At 44.7% G+C, this 21,993-nt stretch overlaps 2 protein-coding genes across 5 annotated transcripts in view; both read right to left on the reverse strand.

Moving 5' to 3' along the window:
- Window positions 1–6,430, reverse strand: part of LOC139623117 (hyaluronan-binding protein 2-like) — a 69,630-nt gene extending 63,200 nt beyond the window's left edge. The window contains exon 1 of the mRNA XM_071481053.1: window positions 6,421–6,430. The gene's annotated coding sequence lies outside the window, so the exon portion shown is untranslated. The remainder of the gene's footprint in view (window positions 1–6,420) is intronic.
- On the reverse strand, window positions 91–20,470 carry srfb (serum response factor b). 4 transcript variants are annotated; one of them, XM_071481057.1, is made up of 8 exons: window positions 19,382–20,470; window positions 14,929–15,195; window positions 5,005–5,245; window positions 2,293–2,454; window positions 1,860–1,970; window positions 1,200–1,397; window positions 970–1,046; window positions 91–362 (listed from the first exon to the last, which is right to left on the reverse strand). In XM_071481057.1, exons 1-8 carry the CDS (start codon window positions 20,030–20,032, stop codon window positions 267–269), a joined length of 1,803 nt encoding a protein of 600 aa, XP_071337158.1. In that variant the 5' UTR covers window positions 20,033–20,470; the 3' UTR covers window positions 91–266. The 4 variants fall into 4 exon arrangements, with proteins under 4 accessions (XP_071337158.1, XP_071337159.1, XP_071337157.1 ...); XM_071481058.1 differs by having other exon boundaries at window positions 945–1,046; window positions 2,293–2,457; XM_071481056.1 differs by having other exon boundaries at window positions 92–362; window positions 2,293–2,457; window positions 19,382–20,469.
- Window positions 20,471–21,993: the final 1,523 nt, after the last annotated feature.

A 21,993-nucleotide genomic window follows, 5' to 3' on the forward strand; every position in this document is an offset into this window, starting at 1 on the left:
GAAAATAGGTTCCGATGATGGATGTAGTGATATATTTCCTATGCATTATATATATATATATATATATATATATATATATATATATATATATATATATATATATATATATATATATATATATATATATATATATATATTCTTTAAAGTCACATTCAGAAGTGTGATGTGAAACTCTGTCGGAAGGCATCAATAAATAGAGATGTCAGTCAGTCTGTCTGTTTGTCTGTGTCTCTGGGTCTGCTGCGTTAAACAGCTCCAGCCGTCTGTCAGTCGCTCTTTGAGTTCTGTGCTGCGTCCAGGTTGACCACCTGGAGCTCCGTCAGGTTACTGCTGCTGCCGCTCGACTGCTGGCCAATCACCATCTGGAACACAAAGCAGCTACATCAGCAGAGAGTACAGGGCCCATCAGAGAGCCAATCACAAGTCATCACATCACACAGCACCCTGCACGGATAGAGATCCTGCTCAACTGCATGCTGTTCTTCAATGAGCGATGTGACGCTGTAATAGATGCTGGTGTTTTCTGTAACGATTAAGATGCTCACTCTAAGAAATCATTTTCTGTTATTGCGAAATTCACATTAACAGGACGAGTGTGTTTTCAGAACCTATAGTTCTATGGGATTTTTCCAGCTGTATATAATCAAATACCAACATATTTTAAACTTCCCCATGATTCCCTTCATTAGACTGGATTTTATAAATTAAATAAAAACATCAAACTTTTGATTCCCATGCACTGTAACAGTGGTGTTTTGTTTAGTTTACTGCAGGTGTATTCTGCTGCAAATCACAGGTAAAACAAGATGCCGGCTGATCATCCACATTCAAACAAAGAGGCAGCAGGCGACAACTCCTGCGTCCTCTGTGCGACAGTGCTCTGTTAGGATGCATAAGTGCGGTCACGTGGCATGCTGGTTGCATAGGGAATATGAGAGTTTCACTTGTGAAATGCAGATCTTGCCGTACTGGGTGTAGCTGCACCGCTGAGACAGGGATCTGCACCGTGCCTGGAGGTGCTGTGAGGAACACCTGAGGGACAGCACCTGGGGGAAGGAAAACATGGTTTTCCATCAGCAAACTCTCTAGAATTACCTGCGTATTTATCTTCATTTGAACTGATTTACAAATTACACAATAACCCACACCTGTCACCCAGGAAAGAGCGTGTGGTCAAAGAGAGTCGATTGGTGTCTCACCTGCGTCTTGGGCCTGTGCGTGGGACACCTGCATGGCCGAGGTGCCCTGGGAGAAGGCGTTGAGCACAGCCAGCCCCCCGTCGGCCAGTGCCGGCGTGGAGGCGTACATTACTGTGTGGGGGCTGGGGTACATCATGTGACCCGCCACAGACGTTGGCACCGACGAGGTGACAATGGTTGCCGGGAGACTCACTGTTGCTGAAAGGCAAGCAGTGGGAGGGAGGAGGAGGGAGAGAGAGCTCGTCACACTCGGGGCGAGGGCTGTGTGGGCCAGCAGATGGCGCTTCATATCTAAATTCAATGACTAACTCCTACTTATGCAGTGTGAAGCAGCCCCTCAACATTTAGCTTCAGGAGTCAACTCATCCCAAACAAGAACAGAATGAAAAACAAAATAGTGCGAACTGAAAAAAAAAAAAAAAAAAAAAACTGAAAAAAATTCTAGGCCAAACTCAAATTCAGATGTCGTCATTAGATTACATACATTTTGGATACTGGAATTTTCTGGTGACCTCTCCACCATGTGGAGCAACCATGCACATAGTTTTTAAATGGAGACCATTCTCTGAGAAAACCTACAAATTCTCATCCAGAGAGGGGTTTAAGAAACTTTAATCAAACCAGAAGGAGACAGAGCAGCGCAGAGGGGATCCGACCTACCGGTGGAGTTTGTGGAGGTGTGGGAGATCTCAGGGCTGCTGTCGTTGTTGGAGGTGGACTGGGTGTTGGGGTGGACCTGGATAGCCTGAAGCTGCTGGGGAACCCCCGCTCCTGGAGACACACAGAGGGCGCACAGCAGCTACAGTAAGTCATCAAACACCCCACACAGGGAGGAGCAGGAGCTGCAGTGGGGGTTTGTGGAGTGCAGCAGTGGGGTTGGCATACAGGAGCACTTGCAGTAAAAGCATCGGCAGGACTATTAGTTAAGGAGGAAGAAGTCGTCACACAAGTAGCATCAGCAATACTAGCAAAAAGATGCATGATTATTGTTCATAGCAGAAGAGGTAGCATTAGCAGCAGCCGTTTCAGATGCAGATAATGATTCTGATTAGTAAAAGCGGTCGGAGTGGTGGCAGTATGCAGAGCAGGTCACCTGTGAGGGAGACAGCAGCAGGGAAGCGGAAGACAGCCTGCTGTCCCTGCTGTGGCTGCTGGGCGGTGGCCAGGGCCTGACCATGCTGCCCCTGGAGGGCCAGGGAGTGCTGCTGCAGCTGGCTCAGAGGAATGGTGGGGGTGCCAGGGGGGAGAGGAGTGCCTGCTGAAGAGGCACACACACGCACACACGCAGGCGCACACACGCACACACACCCGCACAGGGGGAGGATAAGACTAAATGCGAAAGGATAGTACAGTTTGAAAAAGTGCTAATAACTTGAGCTAATTTCTGCAATCTTTAGTTGCCCAAGACGGAAACCGAGTGGCAGCAGATGTACCGTGTTTAGTGAGGGATGCAAGGTTCACAAAAATATTTTTTTACATTTAAAAAAAAAAAAAAAGGGAAAATTATTTATCTATTAGTGCATATGATTAGCTGGATAACATAACTGCAGCGAACAAAACGAGCAGCAAGGTGAGTGATTTTCATTTTCATGTAATAGATCTTTAAAGGGGACCTGTGGAGTAAACACAAGTTGTTTACTCTCAGTGTTTCTCAACAAAACACGTGTGTGCGTGTGTGTGTGTGTGTGTGAGTGTGTGTGTGTGTGTGTAACAATAATGTTTCATGTTGAGAACATTTTCTTTTGCAAAGCCAATCTTTAAAATATTTCAAATTGTGCATCGTTTATTTCTATGTGTTCCTTGTTGTCTTTGTTGGCGCATTGCTACGTTAGCTGGCACATTACCGATACCAACTGTCTAGGCTGAACCCTAGGGCAGGATGTGAGCTGCACCGCCTGTGTGCACGTGCAAATGGTTTTGCATCCTTGTGCATGTGCACGATACAATGAAAACACCACTAGCACCACTAGTGGTCAAAAGCTCCACAGGAGGCCGTTAAGTTGGTGTTGCGTCCTAATTTAAAGTGGTGTTATATTGTAAGTTAAAGTCTAAGTCAGGTGACACACACTGTCTGCCAGCACAGTGACATTTGGGTTTTCTTTAAAGCACTCAAATGTGTGTGCTCCAGTTATTTTTTCAAGGATGTAAAAATGAATCAGAAAAATCTGTCACTTGACATTTAATATTCTAAGTGTAATGATGAGCATCATTTTGTGAACCCAAAATCCTCTCCAAATGTTGCATTATGTCTCGATTTTCTGTTTACTTTTTCCTCATCAAATGGCAGATATTTCATTTCAGCACATGACTCTGGAGTTACACCCTCACATGTCGTCATATGCTCCATTATAGACAGTTGCTGCAGTCGGGTGGGCAGGCCCGCTCAAGCTGCCAGCTGAGGAGGCTGGAGTGTGGGAGGGCGTGTTGTTCCACCTGGCACTGCTGCTATGTGCCAGACAGGTGGTGAAGAGGAGAGAGGGAGCGAGCAAGTGAGCATGAGAGAGAGAGCGGCAGAGGGAGGGGGAGGGTGGGTGAGGGAGAGAAGCTTGTAAAAGGGAGAGAAAAATGGTGGAGGAAATAAAGGGAGGAAAAAGAGCAGAGACACAGAGGCCTGGCTGTCCGTCAGCTGTCAGTCAACATGACGAGAGGACCCATTAGTGGACATCATGTGTCAGTCCGCTCAGATGTGGCGGAGCGCTGACAACCGACACACTGCAACAACTCGCTAGTGACTGAGCAAAGACTGACGAGCACTGGGCCTGTTCAGCTTCACAGCTGCAACACAGACTCTTGACTACATGGTTACAACAACATACACAATAGAGAAGATTGCACCGGTCAGAGTCTCAGTGTCAGCCAGCCTTTTCAAATGGCTCATGTCATGGACGGTCCAAATAAATGCTCCGGCTCTCTGTGCTTCTTTTACAGATGGGATAATATCAAATTAAATTATCGTGAAATTCAAATATTCCTCATGCCTTCGGGTGGAATCGTGACCTCTTGGCATCCACAGGTCGCTCTTGGAGGCCCCCAAATGTGGATCCAATATTTCCCAGCACATCCACCACGAAAAGGGAGTGTAATGAATAATTACTGGGTAAAGCCAATTTAGAAACACTTCAGGGATCCCCACATCAGAGGCTGCTGCCCCAAAGTTCTCATTGAGTTGATGCACTGATCCCTTGTGTTTCACTGAGTGTGTCTGTGAGGTCCCCCTTAATGAAGGGTCATGTCTAGTTCAGGACCACTCTGTCACAAAGCTCCAGCTCCACAAAGTACACCTCAATTATAATTTCAGCACAAGCCACTGATCCTTTATTGAATATTCATGACTAATTAGGGGCCATGTTCGTCAGCACTCATTGCCAGGTCTATTGTGTCCCTCTCATCTAATTATTCCTGTCCCCAAGTGATAATCAAAGGCAGGGCCAGTCGCCAATAGACATGGCTTTCCTGGATACAGGGGGCTTTGTAAAAACCGAGGGTGCTGAGTGTTAGTGACGGGCTATGAAGAGCTGTTGTGTGACATGAACAGCTTGGACAGAGAGACACAACACCACCCCCCACCCCCCAACCCAGGCGATGACGGCCGAGGTCACGGGGGGATGGCATTCAAATTCTAATCAGCTAATAAACTATACAACACGGTGACATTAACAAAACACAAAGGTCTGCAGGCGTCTCATTTCGATTCTAAAGGATGAGGTTTAGGTAAACAGAAGAACAGAAGAAAAGAAAAAATTAAGAATAGTAATAGAGTTCTGGATGTTGAGGACAAGACACCATGGTTTCCTCTCCTACATACCGGGCATGAAAGTGAAGCCACCGGGCAGCTGCATGACCCCTGTGGAGGCACCGGCGGTCTTGAGGACGGTGCCGTTGGCGCTGACGTTGCTGCTGGCTGAGACGGGCGCCAGGTAGTTGGTGATGGGAAAAGAAGGTCCACTGCTCACCTGCATGGTGGTGGAGGTGGTGGGTACTGTGGACTGGGAGCTGCTGGTAGTGCCTGGTAGGCTGGCTACCGTGAACGTCGGCTTCAGGGTGTCCTGTGGGGAGGAGGCAAACAGTGTGAGTAGGAAGACAGAGGCGCTGGATTCTGTCAAGGGAGAAGAACACAGGCTCTCTGTTAAAGATCATGAAGCCTCAAGGTAACCCTGATGACATCATCGGGGTTACTTTGGTGAGTCAACTGGACTTGATGTGTGAAATCAGTGGAGTGCCTTAAAAGGAAGGGTACCTCTTCATTTTGACTACTAGTGTTTCCAAATGATGCATTAGCACTTGCTCCATTCTACTAACAAGAAAAAAACTGAATCCAGAAAAGCTACATCAGACGGAGAGTTTCACATGAGGACACCTAAAACAACACCATTAATGGGGCTTTTCCTCTTTGAGCAGCTGAAAGCAGGGTAGGAAGGGGGAGAAGACTTTAATACTCGCAGTATGTTCAGGGATCAATGGACGGCTGACAGAAACCAGAGTGGGTTTTAATAGACTCAGGGCAAATGACATGAACTGGGTAGAGAAACAGGCCGGGACCCTCTAATAACATCCATATGTAAAGTACTGAGCGCTGCAGAGAGCCATTCTCTGAGCATTTCCATTCTTGTGTCTAAAAAGAAAAATAAGTTGCATTTAAGTTGGAGAGAAGAAAATCTGTTTTAAACAGATTGGAACGATGTAGGAATCTCAATCTAAGATGGAGCCACAACAGGAAGAAAGATCTATAAATCATGCCAGCTGCAGTAAGATGGCTGTGCAACCTTTGAATACTGCAACACCTGAATACTCATCATCCATTCATCATCGCTAGCTGCTTATCCTGCATTTAAAATCCAGCCACTGCTCAATCCATCTCTACTGAGGAGGAACAGAAATCAGCATTTCTGCCGTTGTATTGTGTCGAGTTACTATAACAACTAACTGACCACGAAACACGTTACTTAATCTGTAAAAAGGTGCAGAAATCAGACAAATGAGATGCTCACATTAACTTAAGATCAAAGGAGTTGAGACGTAGCATCAAAACAGACACTAATGTGAACGTCCATTGAACAGCAGAGCAGGATGTGTTGTTGAGTGGGCTGCATGATAAGAGCAGGGTAGGCGTTAGGCCGGGACTATAAAGCACATCTAAACCCACCATGCCTGTTTCTATGCACTTATGAAAACACTTATCACATGATACTAATGATCTGTAATATCAGAACGGGAACAGGCCGGCACAGTAGAGGGCATGAAAGAGTTTGCGTTTCTGGGTTCAATATTCTTTGAGGGTTTGATTCCAGATGAATTTAAATATACTGTAGACAAATCAATGGAGGCAGAATATTCCCAGTTATAGCTTATATCAATCAGGGGCATGTGTTTTACCAGTATGAAATGAAGCTAAGTAGAGGAGCCTTTTAAGCATAGAAAGTAGCTGCATGTAAGTCCACCAAGGATACAGGATACATATGCTGACTCCCATTTTAGTGGCTGGATCCTCCTCCACATTTGTACACAGGAAATCACAGGAATCCTTCCCATTTCAAAGGCTCCACCAGATACAGCCGCCTTTTACCTGAATTTAGAGGAAACAACCCATGTGTCCTTTTCAGTCCTCAGTACCCCTTCAATCCCCCACTCGAGCTCGGGAGATTTGCTGTATGTCATCCCCTCCTCTCTCCTATCCCGTTTGCTCTATACCACAATAAAAAAGCAATAATAAAGCCCAAAAATATATCAAAAACATACCAGATGTTCACTGATCACTGGCAATCACTTGAACTGAATAAATAAAAAAAACACTGCATGTGGTAAATAATAAACTCCACTGTTTTATAGTTCAATAGTCACAGACAGTACAACTCAGTCTGTGAAAACTATTCTATAACATCATCTGAGAAAATAATATTTTGTGGAAAATGTAGGATCCAGTATTACTGGGGCTTGACTCATACTACAAACTATAAGTCAGGATATCTTTGCCATCCCAACTCCTGGTTTTTGTCTGTCCCCTCTGAGTCATTCCAGCTTCATATAAGTGCAGTTCTTAATCACTAGAGTACCCCTTTAATCACTGGCCAATACAGAGGAATAAGTTACACTGCGTTTACCATTAACCTGATACACTATGTGTTAGTTGAATATCATGTATTCTCAACTCACAGCCCAGGTACACTTTGTTTGAGTGCAACCTCTTGGGAATAAACTGTATTTGATATTTGTTGAAAACCATTCATTTCTGACTCTGACATTCTGAAGAGGTCACTTCTACAGCAGAAAGGTAGTGTGTGAGCAGGCAAGGCTAACCTCTCTTAGCAAAGCACTATTGGTTTTTATATGTGACTGATTACATGGGTGAGAGTTGGAGGATCCAGCATGGACTCAACTGATAAGGCCGTCCAACCACACACTATCATGCAAACATGAAGGTGGAGCTACTGTAAAGACGAGTTCACAACTTTGTATTTAATAGTCATTTAGTGTGAGTTTAGTTCGATGACTTCTTTGTTCCACAACAGTGAAAAACCATAAATCACTTTTTTTTTTTTTTAAATCCTCATAATTAAGGAGTTAGAACTATGTAAAGTTTGGCTTTTTTCCTTCATAAAAAAAAATCAAGGTTGTTGCAGCTAACTCAGAGTCTTCTGGACTTCACGGCGTACAGATGGCTAAGCAGGTGTTGTCTTATAAAAGCTGCTCTGAATCAACAGGAATACCCAGCAGCAGAGAGCCGAGCAGTTAGTTAGCTCGTCTGCCGCTCAGATCCAGGCTGTGCTGAGGGGTTCTGACAGTCCAAGGTCCTTTACCTCTTTAGTTAAACAGCAGCTGGAAAGCTGGGGGGGGGGGGGGGGGGTGCGCTACACAGAGGACTCTCAGTTGTTCTGCCCTTTCGACCAAGAAGGTAAACTAAATAAATTCACACAACAACCACCTACAATCCATTTACTATACAACTGTCAGCCCTGCTTTTCATCACAGAGTGACACAGCTGTCACTGCGTCTTCATTCTCCCAGGAGACTTTCCAGTTTTCAGTTTAAATGATATAAGTTCACAAGACAAAAGGAAACTACTCCACTCTACACTGGCGGAGGCGTTACAGATATTACTGTATGTCATGACAACAGGTAAAAAAAAACAACTTTAAGATGTATCAGAAGTCAAGCCAGTTAGATAAAGTACGAGAAGGAAGCTAACAGCAAGTAGCACTTTGTGGCCACAGTAGTAGCAGACAGTGTGTGTCTGTGTGTGGCAGGCTGAGCATAGTCGGACCTGTGTGAGGTACGGGACAGGGGACAGGATGGGGGTGAGAGTACAGACAGCTGAGAGTACAGACAGCTGGCGGGAAACCTGAGCACCTCTGAGGGGGAATTAACCCTTTCCAGGCCAGCTGAGGCAGCAGGAGGCCACGCGTGAAGACAGCCGCCATCTGATGCTGAGCAGTTCTCACCACTGAACCACTGAGCGCCGGAAACGTGCCGGGGTGCTTCATCTTGTTCTGTTGTGAAAAAGCCAACATGGCTCGCTACAGAGACATGGTCACTGTGTTCCTGCTTCTCCTTGTCACACCGCTCACAGCGGAGAGACGTATACATTTGTACTCAGAGGACAGAGTTTAACTGTTGGAGCTTCCAGGTTTTAACCTATGTGGCAACCTAAGGCAAACTGCTCTGTGACCTACATAGCCAGCTTCCACTGACCTACTGCTTTGTTTGACCATCTCCATGTGTCTCCTGTTCAACTGGCCAGTCTATAAACAGCGCTGGCTTTTAGCAAAGAGTCAAGGCAGTGCATAGTAAACATAGGCCACAGTGGTGTAATGCATTCCTTCAGACCAGAAGCAGAGATTCATCTTTGTGATGTAGCCAAAGCCTCAGTGCTGTCACTTCCTCTCTAAGTCCCGTCCATCTCCTGCTCCTCCTGATACGCTCGTACACACCAATACATCTGACTGTCTCCATGAGTGAAAATGGAAACCAGCTCCAGTCACTGTGGAACGTACTGGAAGTCTGAATACCACATAACACAATATACTGTATGAAACCTGAAACAAATCGTTGATTAATCAATTATTTATTGATCTGCAGAGTTTTTTTCTCTTATGAGATGCCACCTCAAGTTTCAGGAAATTGTTACAAGCATTTTTTTCTGGCATTTTAAAAGTAATAATCTTTTACTTAGTACGTTGCAGCCCTACAGTATATATTATTATATATTACTATTTGTTGGATAATAGTTAAGTTGCATTGTTGACTCTAAATTATGATCAGAAATCAGCCTGCGAGGAAATAGTGAAGAGATCTACACAAATACAAAAGTTGGTTTGAATATCTTACAGTTTTATCCCAGATCCTCTTTTTAACCACATGTTTTCAAATCAATCTCACTCTTGTTCCGTAAAAAATAAAATAAGAAAAAAAAAAAAACCAGCATGACCTGGGGAAATACTCCACTTGGTATAATGAGATACCAGAACATAAAAAATGAAGTCACAATTTATAGTTGTGCGAATGGAGGGCTGAGACGTCTGGAATAAGCCATGAATCCTCCAGACTAAACTACACAGCCTCTGAGAGCACCTTCTATAACATGCTATGTAATTCATTTTAGACGAGAGGGACATTATTTTACTCCAGCAACAGACAGAGATCTCCAGTGTGATACACACTGCCCTGTGAACATATGAGAGATCCTTATAACAAAAGGACCAGGAGGCAGAATTCAACACACGCAACCATGAGAGACACCAGCAAATGTTATTTACACACTGTGCAGGGCTCTTTGTTTAGGTAGTGATGCCACAAAAACGCAAAGGTGAGGAAACATTTTCATGTAGCTCTGCAAGAGTTCTTTCAATATGCTGGTTTCCAAAGTTTTGTGCCTTCTTAGGAGCTCTATATATGGTAAAAGAATAAACGCCTCATTTGCCCTCCTTATATTCACAGAGATCATACGAAGGACCTCGTTTTTAAAGGAAGAGGAAATGAGAGAGTAATTAAAAAGAGAAGGACACAAATGATTCCCTATTCATGGGGGGATTAATCATTCCAAATTGAAGGTGACAACTGGCAGGCTAGTCCAGTGTTGGTTGGAGAGCCCATTGTGCAGTTTACTGGTGGCTGGCCCTCGTCTAATCTCCCATTTGCTGGCTCCCATCTCCCAGTCTGTCACCCTGCCAGCAACATGGAATTTGCAGCTCCATTTGGGACTGCTAAAAAAGGCAAGGCAGCCCAAGTGGAGGAGGTGCAGCCAATGGCTGCTGACCTGTCCAGTTGCTTGCTGTAAAATAAGGGGGTGGAAGAAGGGGTGGGGGGGTTGGGGTGGAGGGTGACATAACGTTGCTTTCCTCCCCCTCTAACACAGCCAACATGCTGCTCTCCCTGCCGACACTGTTAGAATCCCTCCACCACCACCACCTCGCTGCTGAGCGGCAGCCTTGTGATAAGAGCGCATATCTGAGTAAATTAACTTTCCATTATCTCAGTGATTCTCTCTTCTCACCTACTTTGAGCCACCTCTCCGCCCTTACAACAGCAGCTAGACAGGACAACAGCAGACAGTTGTAAAAAGATAAATACTTTATCTATTTAAGTACAGTCCCCCAGTTAAGACTGAATTAATTATCAAATCGCTGTTATTTCTGTTGGGAGACCAAATCAAATTCATACACATTCATGTTTTTGCAATATGTTGAATAATGAGGCTGTCAAATCTGCCGCAGTGTCTGAGGAGCCACGATGCAGGGAAAACAAACATGTCAGCTGGTGGTCAGGACAGTGGCCTCAGTCTGGAGCTTTTCAGGTCAGTGTTTCTTGTCAAATTACAGTGGGACTGGAAATGTCTTGTGTGATAATGAGTGGAGCAACAAATAAACTTCAACAGGATTAAAGCAACAGCACTGACAGCAAAAGCAGCAGGGAAGACAGAGAGAGAGAGAGAGAGAGAGAGAGAGAGAGAGAGAGAGAGAGAGAGAGAGAGAGAGAGAGAGAGAGAGAGAGAGAGAGAGAGAGGATGGGAGAGAGAGAGATGGAGCAAAGGGAGGAAAGGAGAAAGAAAATGAGAAGATGGAGGAGGGGGGGGGCAGAGGATCCCATAATACAGAGATTTTAGTACTAACATGGATGCTCGGAGTGAAAACAGGAGCTGTGGGATTTGCCACCCCCTTCCAAAAATAATCCCAAAACTCATAAAAACTTCAGCACTGTGGGCTCGTCTAATATTAAGACGCAGCCGTAAACAATCCAGAGATCTGTGCGGGGAAGGCACAATAAAGACAAATCTACCCTGTTGGAGAAGTGCTGGCCTTTAATTTCTGGTGCACTCTACTTCTCCCTCCACCTACCTTGTTCATCTCTACACCTGACATTATATTTCCCAAAATGCCTCCAAGCAGCCCTTAGAGAAAACTCTTGAGCGTGTTGCCTTCAGCTGAGAGAGCGATGGTAATAGAAAAGCTGCCGTTTAGCAGACACAAAGTGAGCCACACACACCCTAAACTTAATGTCGTATCATCTTAACGCTGCTCTCTGATCAGCTAAAGGCACCCTCATGGAATAATGATCCTTCCCAGCGTGACTGCTAAACGAAGATGCCAAATGCCATCTCTAGAAAGAAGTCCATGCTTTTCCATTATGATGTTTTTATGTTCAGTTTTCAGCAGCAGAGTTAGGTTTGACACCGACTCAAGAATGAGTTCAGCCCATGGAGCAATGCATCAGACCAATCAGCAGATGACTAGATGATGATAACGTGACTCATAGCCAAGTCTAAAACTTGAACAAAAACTCCACAGAGCTATCAGCTATGAAAACAAGTTGTGGTGCGATACGAAGCGTGACTCTGAAACTGCACGGCCCATTTCTCGCCTTCAAATTTATTTAGACACTAATTATGGTGAATAGTTCAGCAAAATATGATAACAGTTCCAGAGCAGCTGCCGTGTTTTCCCACATCGAGGTTCAGAAACGAAGACGGACAACAGCCCGGCTGGTGGTGCACTCGTGCAGTCAGGTGCAGGGACGAGTTTATGCTGAGGGGAAGAAGGGAACTGCCAGTCATTTACTGGACAGCTAATTCATCCATGACGCTGCGTGTTAAACAATGCTGGATGACTTTGTCAGGCTATTATCCAGAGGGAGTGACACTAAGACCTGATTTTTAATAACTAATACAATAATTGAATAATAATATTTTAAACACCTTGTAGCAGCAACTGGTCCATTGCTTACAGTATTAAATAAAATGAACATTATTGACAATATTAAAAAGGAATAGCTTCACATTTTGGGAAATACCCTTGTTCGCTCTCTTGCCTCGAGTCAAATGAGAAGAAGATCAATAGCAATGTCTGATGTCTGATTCCACATCAGGCTACAGCCTGCAGCTGGGTACCTTAGCTTAGCATAAAGACTGGAGCCAGATGGAAACAGCTAGACTGGCTCTGTCCATGGGTAACAAAATCCACTTACCAGCACCTCTTTAACACCTTATGTCTCGTTTGTGTAATCCACACCAAAATGACATGTTGTGGTTTTGTGTGTGATCATGTGAGTGTTTCTCATCTGGACACCGTGATGTTGTCAGGCAACAGGCAGAGACATGAGGAAGTTACTTCTCCTATAGCCGAGAAGTAGTCCCATATATAACACCTTCCTTCGTTTCCAGTCTTTATGCTAAGCTAAGCTAACTGGCCGCTGGTTGTAGCCTGATACTGAACAGACATATAAGGAAGTGATCTCAATCTATGCAAGAAAGGGAATGTGTCTGTTTCCCAAAATGTCAAACCCCTCATTTGAGAGAAAAAACACACCACTAAACAACGAAATGGAAGTCTACTTGCATTACTAATAGCTGTTTTGGTGTTTTAATATTTTTCCACTTTAATTTTCCTTTAAATCCTGCAAAAGTAACATTTAAGCTCCAGAATTTCTCCTGTCACATGATTTTATGAGTCTGTTTCACACTCCTTTGCTTCTCCAAAATGTCCTCCGCTTCCCCCACCAGCCGTCGCAAGCTCTGAACTGTTTAGACTAGCTTGGACTGTATGTATGACATACTACGCACTTGATGAATAGTGTCCAGATGCTGCAGCGGTGCACAGAGATCACGCAACATATCTACTGCACAGAGATGATCCCTCAAGAGCGAAGCAAAAGCGAATCCACCTGCCGTGCCCGGATCACAACAGCATAATTGATCCTGACATGTACAACACAGTGACAATGTCTGCTGGTTCCTTGTGTGAGGAGTATCCAGAGGGACGCGTGTCGGTCTCCCACACTCATAACTGCAGCGGGGGCAGAGGTCAGAGTGTCACTGCCAGCCACCTAAACAGATGTCGTATGAAACAGGATGTAGTATCGTTCAAATGTTTCCATTCCCCCCACTCATATCTACATCCATACCTCCCCTCCATATCACTAAATGAGTGGTAGGGGGTGGGGGGGGGGAGAAATCACAGGACTCCAAAGACAGCTGCAGCTTATAAGGAATGTGAGGGGCCTCAGCCAAGAGAGCAGGCAGGGAAACCATACCATATATGGCAACAGAGGCAGAATCTAATTTTTATCAATGAGGAGAGCGGGCATGAGAGTGGCTTAACATGCAAAGGTTGATCTCCCATCCTTGACGGTGTATGGTACGCGTTAGTTAGTGCCTTGTAAAAACAGCACGCAGGCAAACAGGCCTGGAAGAGGCCGTCTTCAAAGGGGCGTACTTAAGCCGTGTAAAGAATGGAGGGAATCTCAGCTTCCAACACAGGATTGCACGAAGGTGTGGACACTGAAGTGTGTCTGCTGATGAATTTATCGCTTCACTTCTAGCCCTCAAAGTTTAAGAACACTCACAGTAATGTAGAAGGAAATACAGGGACAGAACAATGAGGAATGGATAAATTCCTCTTTTGAAAATATCATGTTCTGTCCATGGCTATTTTTAGAAAGTTAACAAGTGAAAACTGCGCAAAGTGTGTGATACTTCAGTATGTTCAGAAACATAATCTGTGTTTAACTAGCTCAGTGTTTCATCCATGAACACAAGACAGCACCGTCCCAAAATCAAAGATAAACACCTCCATATAGCAGGGTGCGTGTTTCTCATCCTAATACATCCCAGACCTGCTGTGATTTATCTGTAGGAGTGCTGCGAGCTCTCCTGTATGAGAGGTCAGAAACGTAAAAAGTAGACAGCTCCCTTTAGCAGAGTAGAATAATACTCCACATCTTATCTGCACCTTTCCTCAGTCTCGAGCCCTTTGAAGGACCACTGAGGCTTTTTTGTTTTAATTAAAAAACTGACTGGGTGCTCAGAACAAAACCAAAAGCCCAACACACAGGCCTCACATATAACAGGCGAAAGTTCAAAACTGTTTACAGTAGGACAAAGATTATTTTCTGCAGCTGCTTGTGGGTTTGATTTATTTGCTCTCCTCGTGTGCTTGTCGAGCCTTTTCTGGAGAGATTTCCCAATATATCCATTGGTGACTCTCTATGGTACTTTATCAGTTCTGTTTTTTTTCTAATTTGCACTGCAATTATAGAGCAGACAGTCACTGAGTCACAAAGACTTAAACTCCAGCACCATAGCTGGAGCTGCTGAACGTAATGGAAATAGGCTGTTGAGACAGGTACAGAGATGAGTGCATTCAATTTTGCTGCAGCCTCACTATGATCTTGCCAAAAGGAGACGGCGTGCACTCTTAAATTTTGTCTACAGCCGCAGACCTGTCTACTTCTTGATCCTCACCTTTGTGTCGCCCATGCTCTCAGACTCCGACACCTGGTATGTGAGGTCCGTCTCCTCGAAGCCCGTGGCACTCATGCGCTGGTCTGTGGAGGGGTCAGAGCGCGGTGGCGAGTCCGGCGAGTTGAGGCATGTTTGGATCAGGGCTTTCCCCGTTTCACTGGTGATCATTGGCTGGAGTTTGCGCGTGGCAAAAGTGTAAACGTGACCAGTTTCACTGGCCACAAGCAACAGAACCTGGGTTCCCGTCAGGGTGGAGAGTTCATAGGCCTAGGAGAGAGAAAGGAGAAAATGTAAGTATCTTAAAGAGTGAATGGTCCAATCAAACATCATAAATGTATTGTTCACCAAATCAGGGCTTGGATTACCTTCACACCACCGTACACAAAGTAATCCCCACAGAAGGAGGACTGTATTCAGATTCAATAGATGAACCTCTGGGAAAAACTTTGGGTTGCTTAACATAATCCTCAGTTCTTTGATAACAGGGTGAGGTATTTCAAAATAGCCCCATAGTGAACTCTGACGTATAGCACAAATGAAGCTAAAATAACATGAGATAAGGCTCCCAGAATAGAGAGTGTGATATAGCTGAGAGACTGATTGCAGCACGGGATTGGCTTGTGAAGGCGGGGGCCGGGGTGGGGGGGTGGTAGTAACCCACTCCTGATGGAGGAAACGGGGAATCATTCTTAACACGCAGAGGTGGCTGGCTGTGAAACGTGAGGCCACCATCACACTCTGCCTGCCTTGTCATTCATTATCCAGCACGCAGACAAACTCCCCTGCGTGAAGGAAAAGCACAATGAGACTCAACTCCATCCAACAACACACACACACACACACACAACACACCTACGACCGAACACACACCCATGCTGCACTCAGAGTGAACTCCTGAGAAAGCCTTTTTATCTAAATGAGTCATCAGTTATGTGGAGGATGCTTCTGGTGCTGTGAAGGCACAGTGCCATTACCGTCACCTTGGTGCACATAGCGCAGCCGGAGCTAGCTGATAAATGTGCAACTGTAAGCTGGAGCGTAATACTCTGTCAGACAGAAGAAGGAGGAGGAGAGGGATCACATTCAAATTAAAGGATTTTATTGAGCCGTTATAAAACCGTGCGTTCACTGTAGTCTACTCCATCATGCTCTGTCTTTCTTAACACTGTGTTCATTATGAGCCCTATCAGTCCAGTCCTCTATATATGGGAACATGCTAGCTGAAGCTGACCACATAATTGCCTTTTGTGTGTGATAGTGTGATGACAGAACAAAAAGGCCAATGATGACCAGCTACTGCTGCAACAGCTCAATGCTACATTCTGCTTGTTTCACCTGAACACTTCAGACGTGTATGATGTAGAGCTATTCCGTGTGTAATGAAGGATAGTGTTGGAGGAACCTCTGGCTGGTTGTTTAATTCACCTCACCTACTGCTGATACAGACGCAGGTAATGAACTACACAGCTCTAGTCACCCTCGACCACCGTGTCCCTCGATTGGCTGTGCAGCATCTACAGAGGGGTGTCTAACAACTGAGTCTGATGTTTGGCCAGCGTCCAAGACAGAGAGGGACTAATTTGTCAATTTAAGTGTGCTAGGTGGCAGCTCAAACTAGACCTACACAATGCTTTAATAAGTTTCCCTGCTCTGCTGATTTTCTCATAAATATTCATGACTGTAAGGGGTGTATATGTGTGTGGAGGGGAGGGTCAGCTTGGGCTGTAATTGGTTCCTCTGCAACGCACAAATTCCCTGTCTAGCCTATATATCAAATAAAGAAGGAGCAAAAGACACAATCGCAGACACCATCATGGATATTCACAGTTGTGCAATTAAAAAAAAAAAAGAAAAAAAAAAAGACTTGTTATCCACATGGCCTCTTTTCTCAGGTTTCATCTTGTTGTTTGCCTGCTGCAGCTAGAACATCAGCCCTAAAGTCACGTGTGTAAACAGTCGCTAGTTTAAATCCTAAAGCATAGTGACTTAAAGCAAAGGGGCAATGTAAGGGTGCAAAGTCAGTTATTGTGGTTTTGTACGTAGTGCTGAAACAAGTGGTCTAGGAATTGATTAGTAAACTTACAGAAATTTAGGACAACAATTTGACTATCAATCAATCTTTAGGCAAACATACCAAACCTTTGCTTGTTTCCAGCCTCTCGAGTGTGAGGGTTTGGTGTTCCTCTCTGTTTATATCAGTGTAAATTCAGTATATTTGTGGTTTGGACCAAACAAGCTCTTTGAAGCAGTCAGCTCAGACTCCTGGAAATTATTATGGGCAATGTTTACCCCTGACATTTAATAGAATAAACAATGAATTGCTCAATCAAAAATATAATTTTCTGATATTTGATAACAAAAATGTCCAGGGCTGCAACTACTGATGATTTTCATTAAGGTTCAAACATTAATTTTAGTGATTAATCATTAATTACAGTGGGACCACTTGGTCTCACACCTTTGGAGTCCAAGACAGAGTCTTCTGATTGCTTGTATCTTCTGAGCATCTGTTTCAAATAATACATTCAAAATGATGTAAACAAAAGTGGCAAATCATCACATTAAAGAGCTGGAGCCACCGAATGTTTGACAAACAATCAATTAACAACAACCTTTGTTGATGAACAGTTGGTCAATCATTAATTGACAAATTGTTTCAGCACTAGACACGTCACAGCAAGAAAAGCCAATGTGTAAACAATAACATTAGTAAAGGCCACATTCCATTTAGGTAAGCCACTTCCAGAGCCCAGATGTTGTGCATGTTTGCTCACTTGCATGGTTTGTTGTAAAACCTAAATGGAATAAAGCCACTATTTATGTTTCTTAATTCCGCTTGTGCTTTTCTAGCCATGACGCGTCAAGATGCCACAGGAACTGTTCATTGAGTATAGTGACTGAGAGAACCCACATGGAAACATGCCCTTATCTGGACAAATAATGGAACCAAAAAAAAAAAAAAAAAAAGGAACAACCAATACTAATTGAGAAATCCTATGGTACAGTAATAATGCTGTATTGTGAAACTGTTAACATGTACGTAATTTCAGACAGACTGGAGAAGAGGAGCCACAGACTTCACTCACCACATCCTTCAAAATGAAACCAGGCTCATCCGAGAAACCAATTTGAAACCAGTCTACTATGAATCTTCCCACTCCACCCACCTGTCAGTTTTTGTGTGATGGCTGACATAGTGTAGGCAACATTTTCAAAACCTCTATCCCCACAGTGTGTCAAATAGTGTTCATGTTGCCAAGAGCCTACATAAAGACACCCCAGTTTCCACGACAACAGTCTGGGATATATCAAAAAAAAAAAAAAAAAAAAAAAAAAAAGAGTACACAGTACGGGCGCATCAAAGTAACATGAGGACAAATTAAAACTCTTGCAGCACTACAATAAAGCATGGCTTACAAGTGTTTATTTGAAGTCATAATGAAAAATAGCCATGTCTACACCAAAACAAGTGCAGTGTCTCTGGTCAACATCGGACCCCGTCTCCAAATAATCAACTTTAGATTCCTCGATGGCAAATGCCACACAGCAATACTTTATCATGGAAGCAATTGTGTGGTTGAGCTGTGCATTTCCAGTGAAATGTGGTTTGCTGCTGAACTTAGTAGACAGTAATGGGGCAGGTATGACTGCCATGAAGCAAGTTGTCTTTTTTCTTTTTTTAAATGTCAGCTGCTTCTGTGCCAGACCTGACAAACCTGAAACAAAGACAAGTCACTGTGTGAGCCTTGTACCACGATGTACACTACCATCATGCAACTCACAGGCAGTGCCCGGATTCTCTCTTCTGTTCGAGTGCTCTTTGACTGTCCTCCGATTTGGGTCAGCTGTTGGCACCTACAGGCCCTCTGCTGCTCATTACCACATGGCTGCTGCCTGCAAGCAAAGCCTTGCCTCACAGTGGCAGAGGGAACAGCCTGTGCACTGATGGCCACTGATGGAAACCACCTCCAACAGTTCTAGGCTTGTCAGTCAGTGGACCAAGGTGTAAGGGTATGTGTGCATAAATGAGTGTGATAGTTTATCTGGAAATCTGTGTGTGTGTGTGTGTGTGTGTGTGTGTGTGTGTGTGTGTGTGTGTGTGTGTGTGTGTGTGTGTGTGTGTGTCAGGCCATGTGTGCCATAGCTGGGGGTAGGCATGGTCATAAATAGATTTGTCATTTGCTCAGGTTTATTTAAAGCCCATGGCCTGTCATAAATGCTGCGACTTCCTCACATCCAGTCAGTTTGTGCCACTATTGTTTATCTTCTATTAAGAAGGAAACTGAAATTGCAACTCCTGCGGGTCAGTGGTATCTAAATCTGTCCAAAGCATCTCAAAGTGGTCATTACTATTACCAATGCAGAACCAACTGCAGGACAAGCAACATCTGAGTGACACTGAAATTAAATGTTACGTAGTTGGATGAGATCCTAAGGTAATCATCTGACTCACCTTTTTCATAATACCCGTCTTCCTTTTGCTGAAAGTCGTGTACCGTCTCAACTTGTTGTCAATAAATTCCATCTTTATCTTTACGCGCCCACGTGTCTTCTTTCCCGGCTTTGCCCCGGCGACCCCTCCGGGCACCATGCCGTACCCTCCGGGGGGTACTCCCACCTCCTGCCCCGTCACCGCAGCTTCCATCTCCCCTCTCTCCCGCTTCACCCCTCTCCTGCTGTCCCCGAGTGAACCCACGGGGTCATCATCGTCTCCGGAGTCCGAGTCATTATCCGAGCCGCTGCAGAGCGGGGCGCTCTCTCTGTCCGGGTCGAACCGGGCTCCGTGAGGCAGCACAACTCCCGTGTTCAGCCCCACCATGTTTCCCTGCACGGCGGACTGCAGAGGGGTCACACCTGTCCCGTTCCCCGGTCTCGCACCTCTCGGACCCCCTGGACCATTAGCCCCCAGCATCCCGACGGCGTCTCTTTCCCCGTGTCTGCCGGCAGCACCGGCGCTCTCGCTGACCCCCGGTAAAGCTTGCCCTGCTCTGACCAAAACGGGACGGATCCCGCTGCCGACAACCCCCGAGCCGTGTCCTGTGGTACCCCTGCCTGAAGCTGACCCGTTTCCAGATGGTGCCGATCCAACCTGGCTCGGTAACATCCTATTTACTGGACCGAGTCTCTGAACACCAGCCAAAAAGCTGGAGTGCGCTGTGTCGCAAATGACCGACAAAACGCATACGCGCCTGGGCCGCAAAATGTAAACAAACCAGGCCAGAAGATAGTTTGGAGACTCCAGGAAATAACCGAGACAAACTTTCGAAAGTGATGCTGCCCCCTAAACCCTTCAGCCCCGGCTCAGCTGGTTCACCCTCCTCCTCTATTTCCAAAACTCTGAGCGCTTTCTCAAAAAGGAAAACGCGAAGAGCGCCCACGATGTGGCTCCGCCATGTTACATAGTCCGCATTTTGACCCGGGAATAACACTGGCCTCGGGCTGCTGATATCCATATATGTATTTTTACTCACTCAACGTCCCAATATCTGTATCCTCGTTGATCAAAAATGTATAAAAACCTCTAATTTCAGAGCGGCGTTTGCGACAGCGGAGTAATGTTACAACCAAGGAACTACTTCCCGCCTTATAAAGAGATACAATGTTTCCTTATTTGGTGCTGTCTCTCCTTATTTGGTGAGTCACAGCGTCGCCTATCTATTGGCTGAGGATTATCTGAGTAGCGCTGCCATTGGTCAATACGGCTCACTCATTAGCATAAATACCAAAATGGTTGCGCTACCGACAACGTCACCGCGGACAAGCAGGGGCACCAAAATAACAGAACATCCAACTTTTTATTCCCCACAGGTCGCACTGTGTCATAAAACCATGTTTTCCCAAAGTCTTTATGCCAGAATGTCTTTTTATACATCACCGCTGTCTGAAGGTCTTGAAATGATTCTGTACTGTTTAAAGTAATCCAGGCACTTACATGTGTGTACCTATTCAAAGATTCAAAGATTATTGTAACAGTAAAATGTGTAGGTAAGTTTTCATTATTATTATTATTTTTTTTACTTTTACTCATTTGTTTCACCTGAAAATGAAGCAGAATATAATCACTTATCACTTTCAAACAACAACACTTCCATGAGAGCTGCCACACCAACAAAGTAAGGTCAATAATTATGACTTTTTTTTTTTTTTTTTTAATAGGAACTTACATGCAAGTTGCTTTCAACATGTCCCTGTGCTACACATCAATTCTCATCCTGCATAGTTTTTTTTTTTTTACCACAGGCCGTTCAAAGCGGACAGTACAATTTAGTAGGAACAGCACAGGTGTTACTCATAACATTAAAGGTGGCTCTGTTCTCTTGAAGTGTCCCGGTAGTGGAAGGCATGGCAGTGAGCACAGCACGCACACATCACGCCGAAGCAGCTCAGTGGAGTTCAGCTGTTCATCTTATTCACACCTTTTCTTCTCCTACTAATCTTTAGTGAAATTGAAACACTGAGGTAGTGTGTGTTTGGCAACTGATCTGACAGCATTTAATGATGCAGTAACCTCTGGTACACCAGGCAGGTTAAAACAAATGCCATGAATTATGGTATTTGAAAGTGGTTTCTCATCCAAGATTTGTAGGCACGTTGCTAGGGGGGTATTTATTGAAACGTTTAGGCTTTTACAGGAGCTCACTGAGGTGTAAATGCACCTGGAAGAGGTTGTTACAGGTACTGACTGAGTTTCTTTCAGACTTACCCTCAGTGTGCTTATGTTGTCGTATGTCACACATGGCAACACACACAAGTCTGAAGCTGAGCCTCTTTATCTTTCACCATACAGCTGCAGCAGACAACCCAGCCTCAACACAGGCTACAATACAGGGGACATTCCCATCAAAAACAGCAAAGGGGACCTATGAGGCCTCAGAACCAACAGTTACCTGCCGAAGTTGCCTGTGGACAGAAGATAACAGCCGACATTTTAAAAGATGACACATCTATCAGATAAAGGAGAACACTGTCACTGTTACAAGACAGAAGTGATTCCTAATGGAGGCTTCTTTTGCAACTATAAAAGGCCATGTTATCCTGATAAACTCTGAACATAATTTTGTGAGA

Source organism: Trachinotus anak, unplaced genomic scaffold (assembly GCF_046630095.1).
Source record: "Trachinotus anak isolate AG129_WGS33_773 ecotype Australia unplaced genomic scaffold, CSIRO_AGI_Tana_v1 ptg000007l, whole genome shotgun sequence".
Lineage (NCBI taxonomy): Eukaryota > Metazoa > Chordata > Actinopteri > Carangiformes > Carangidae > Trachinotus > Trachinotus anak.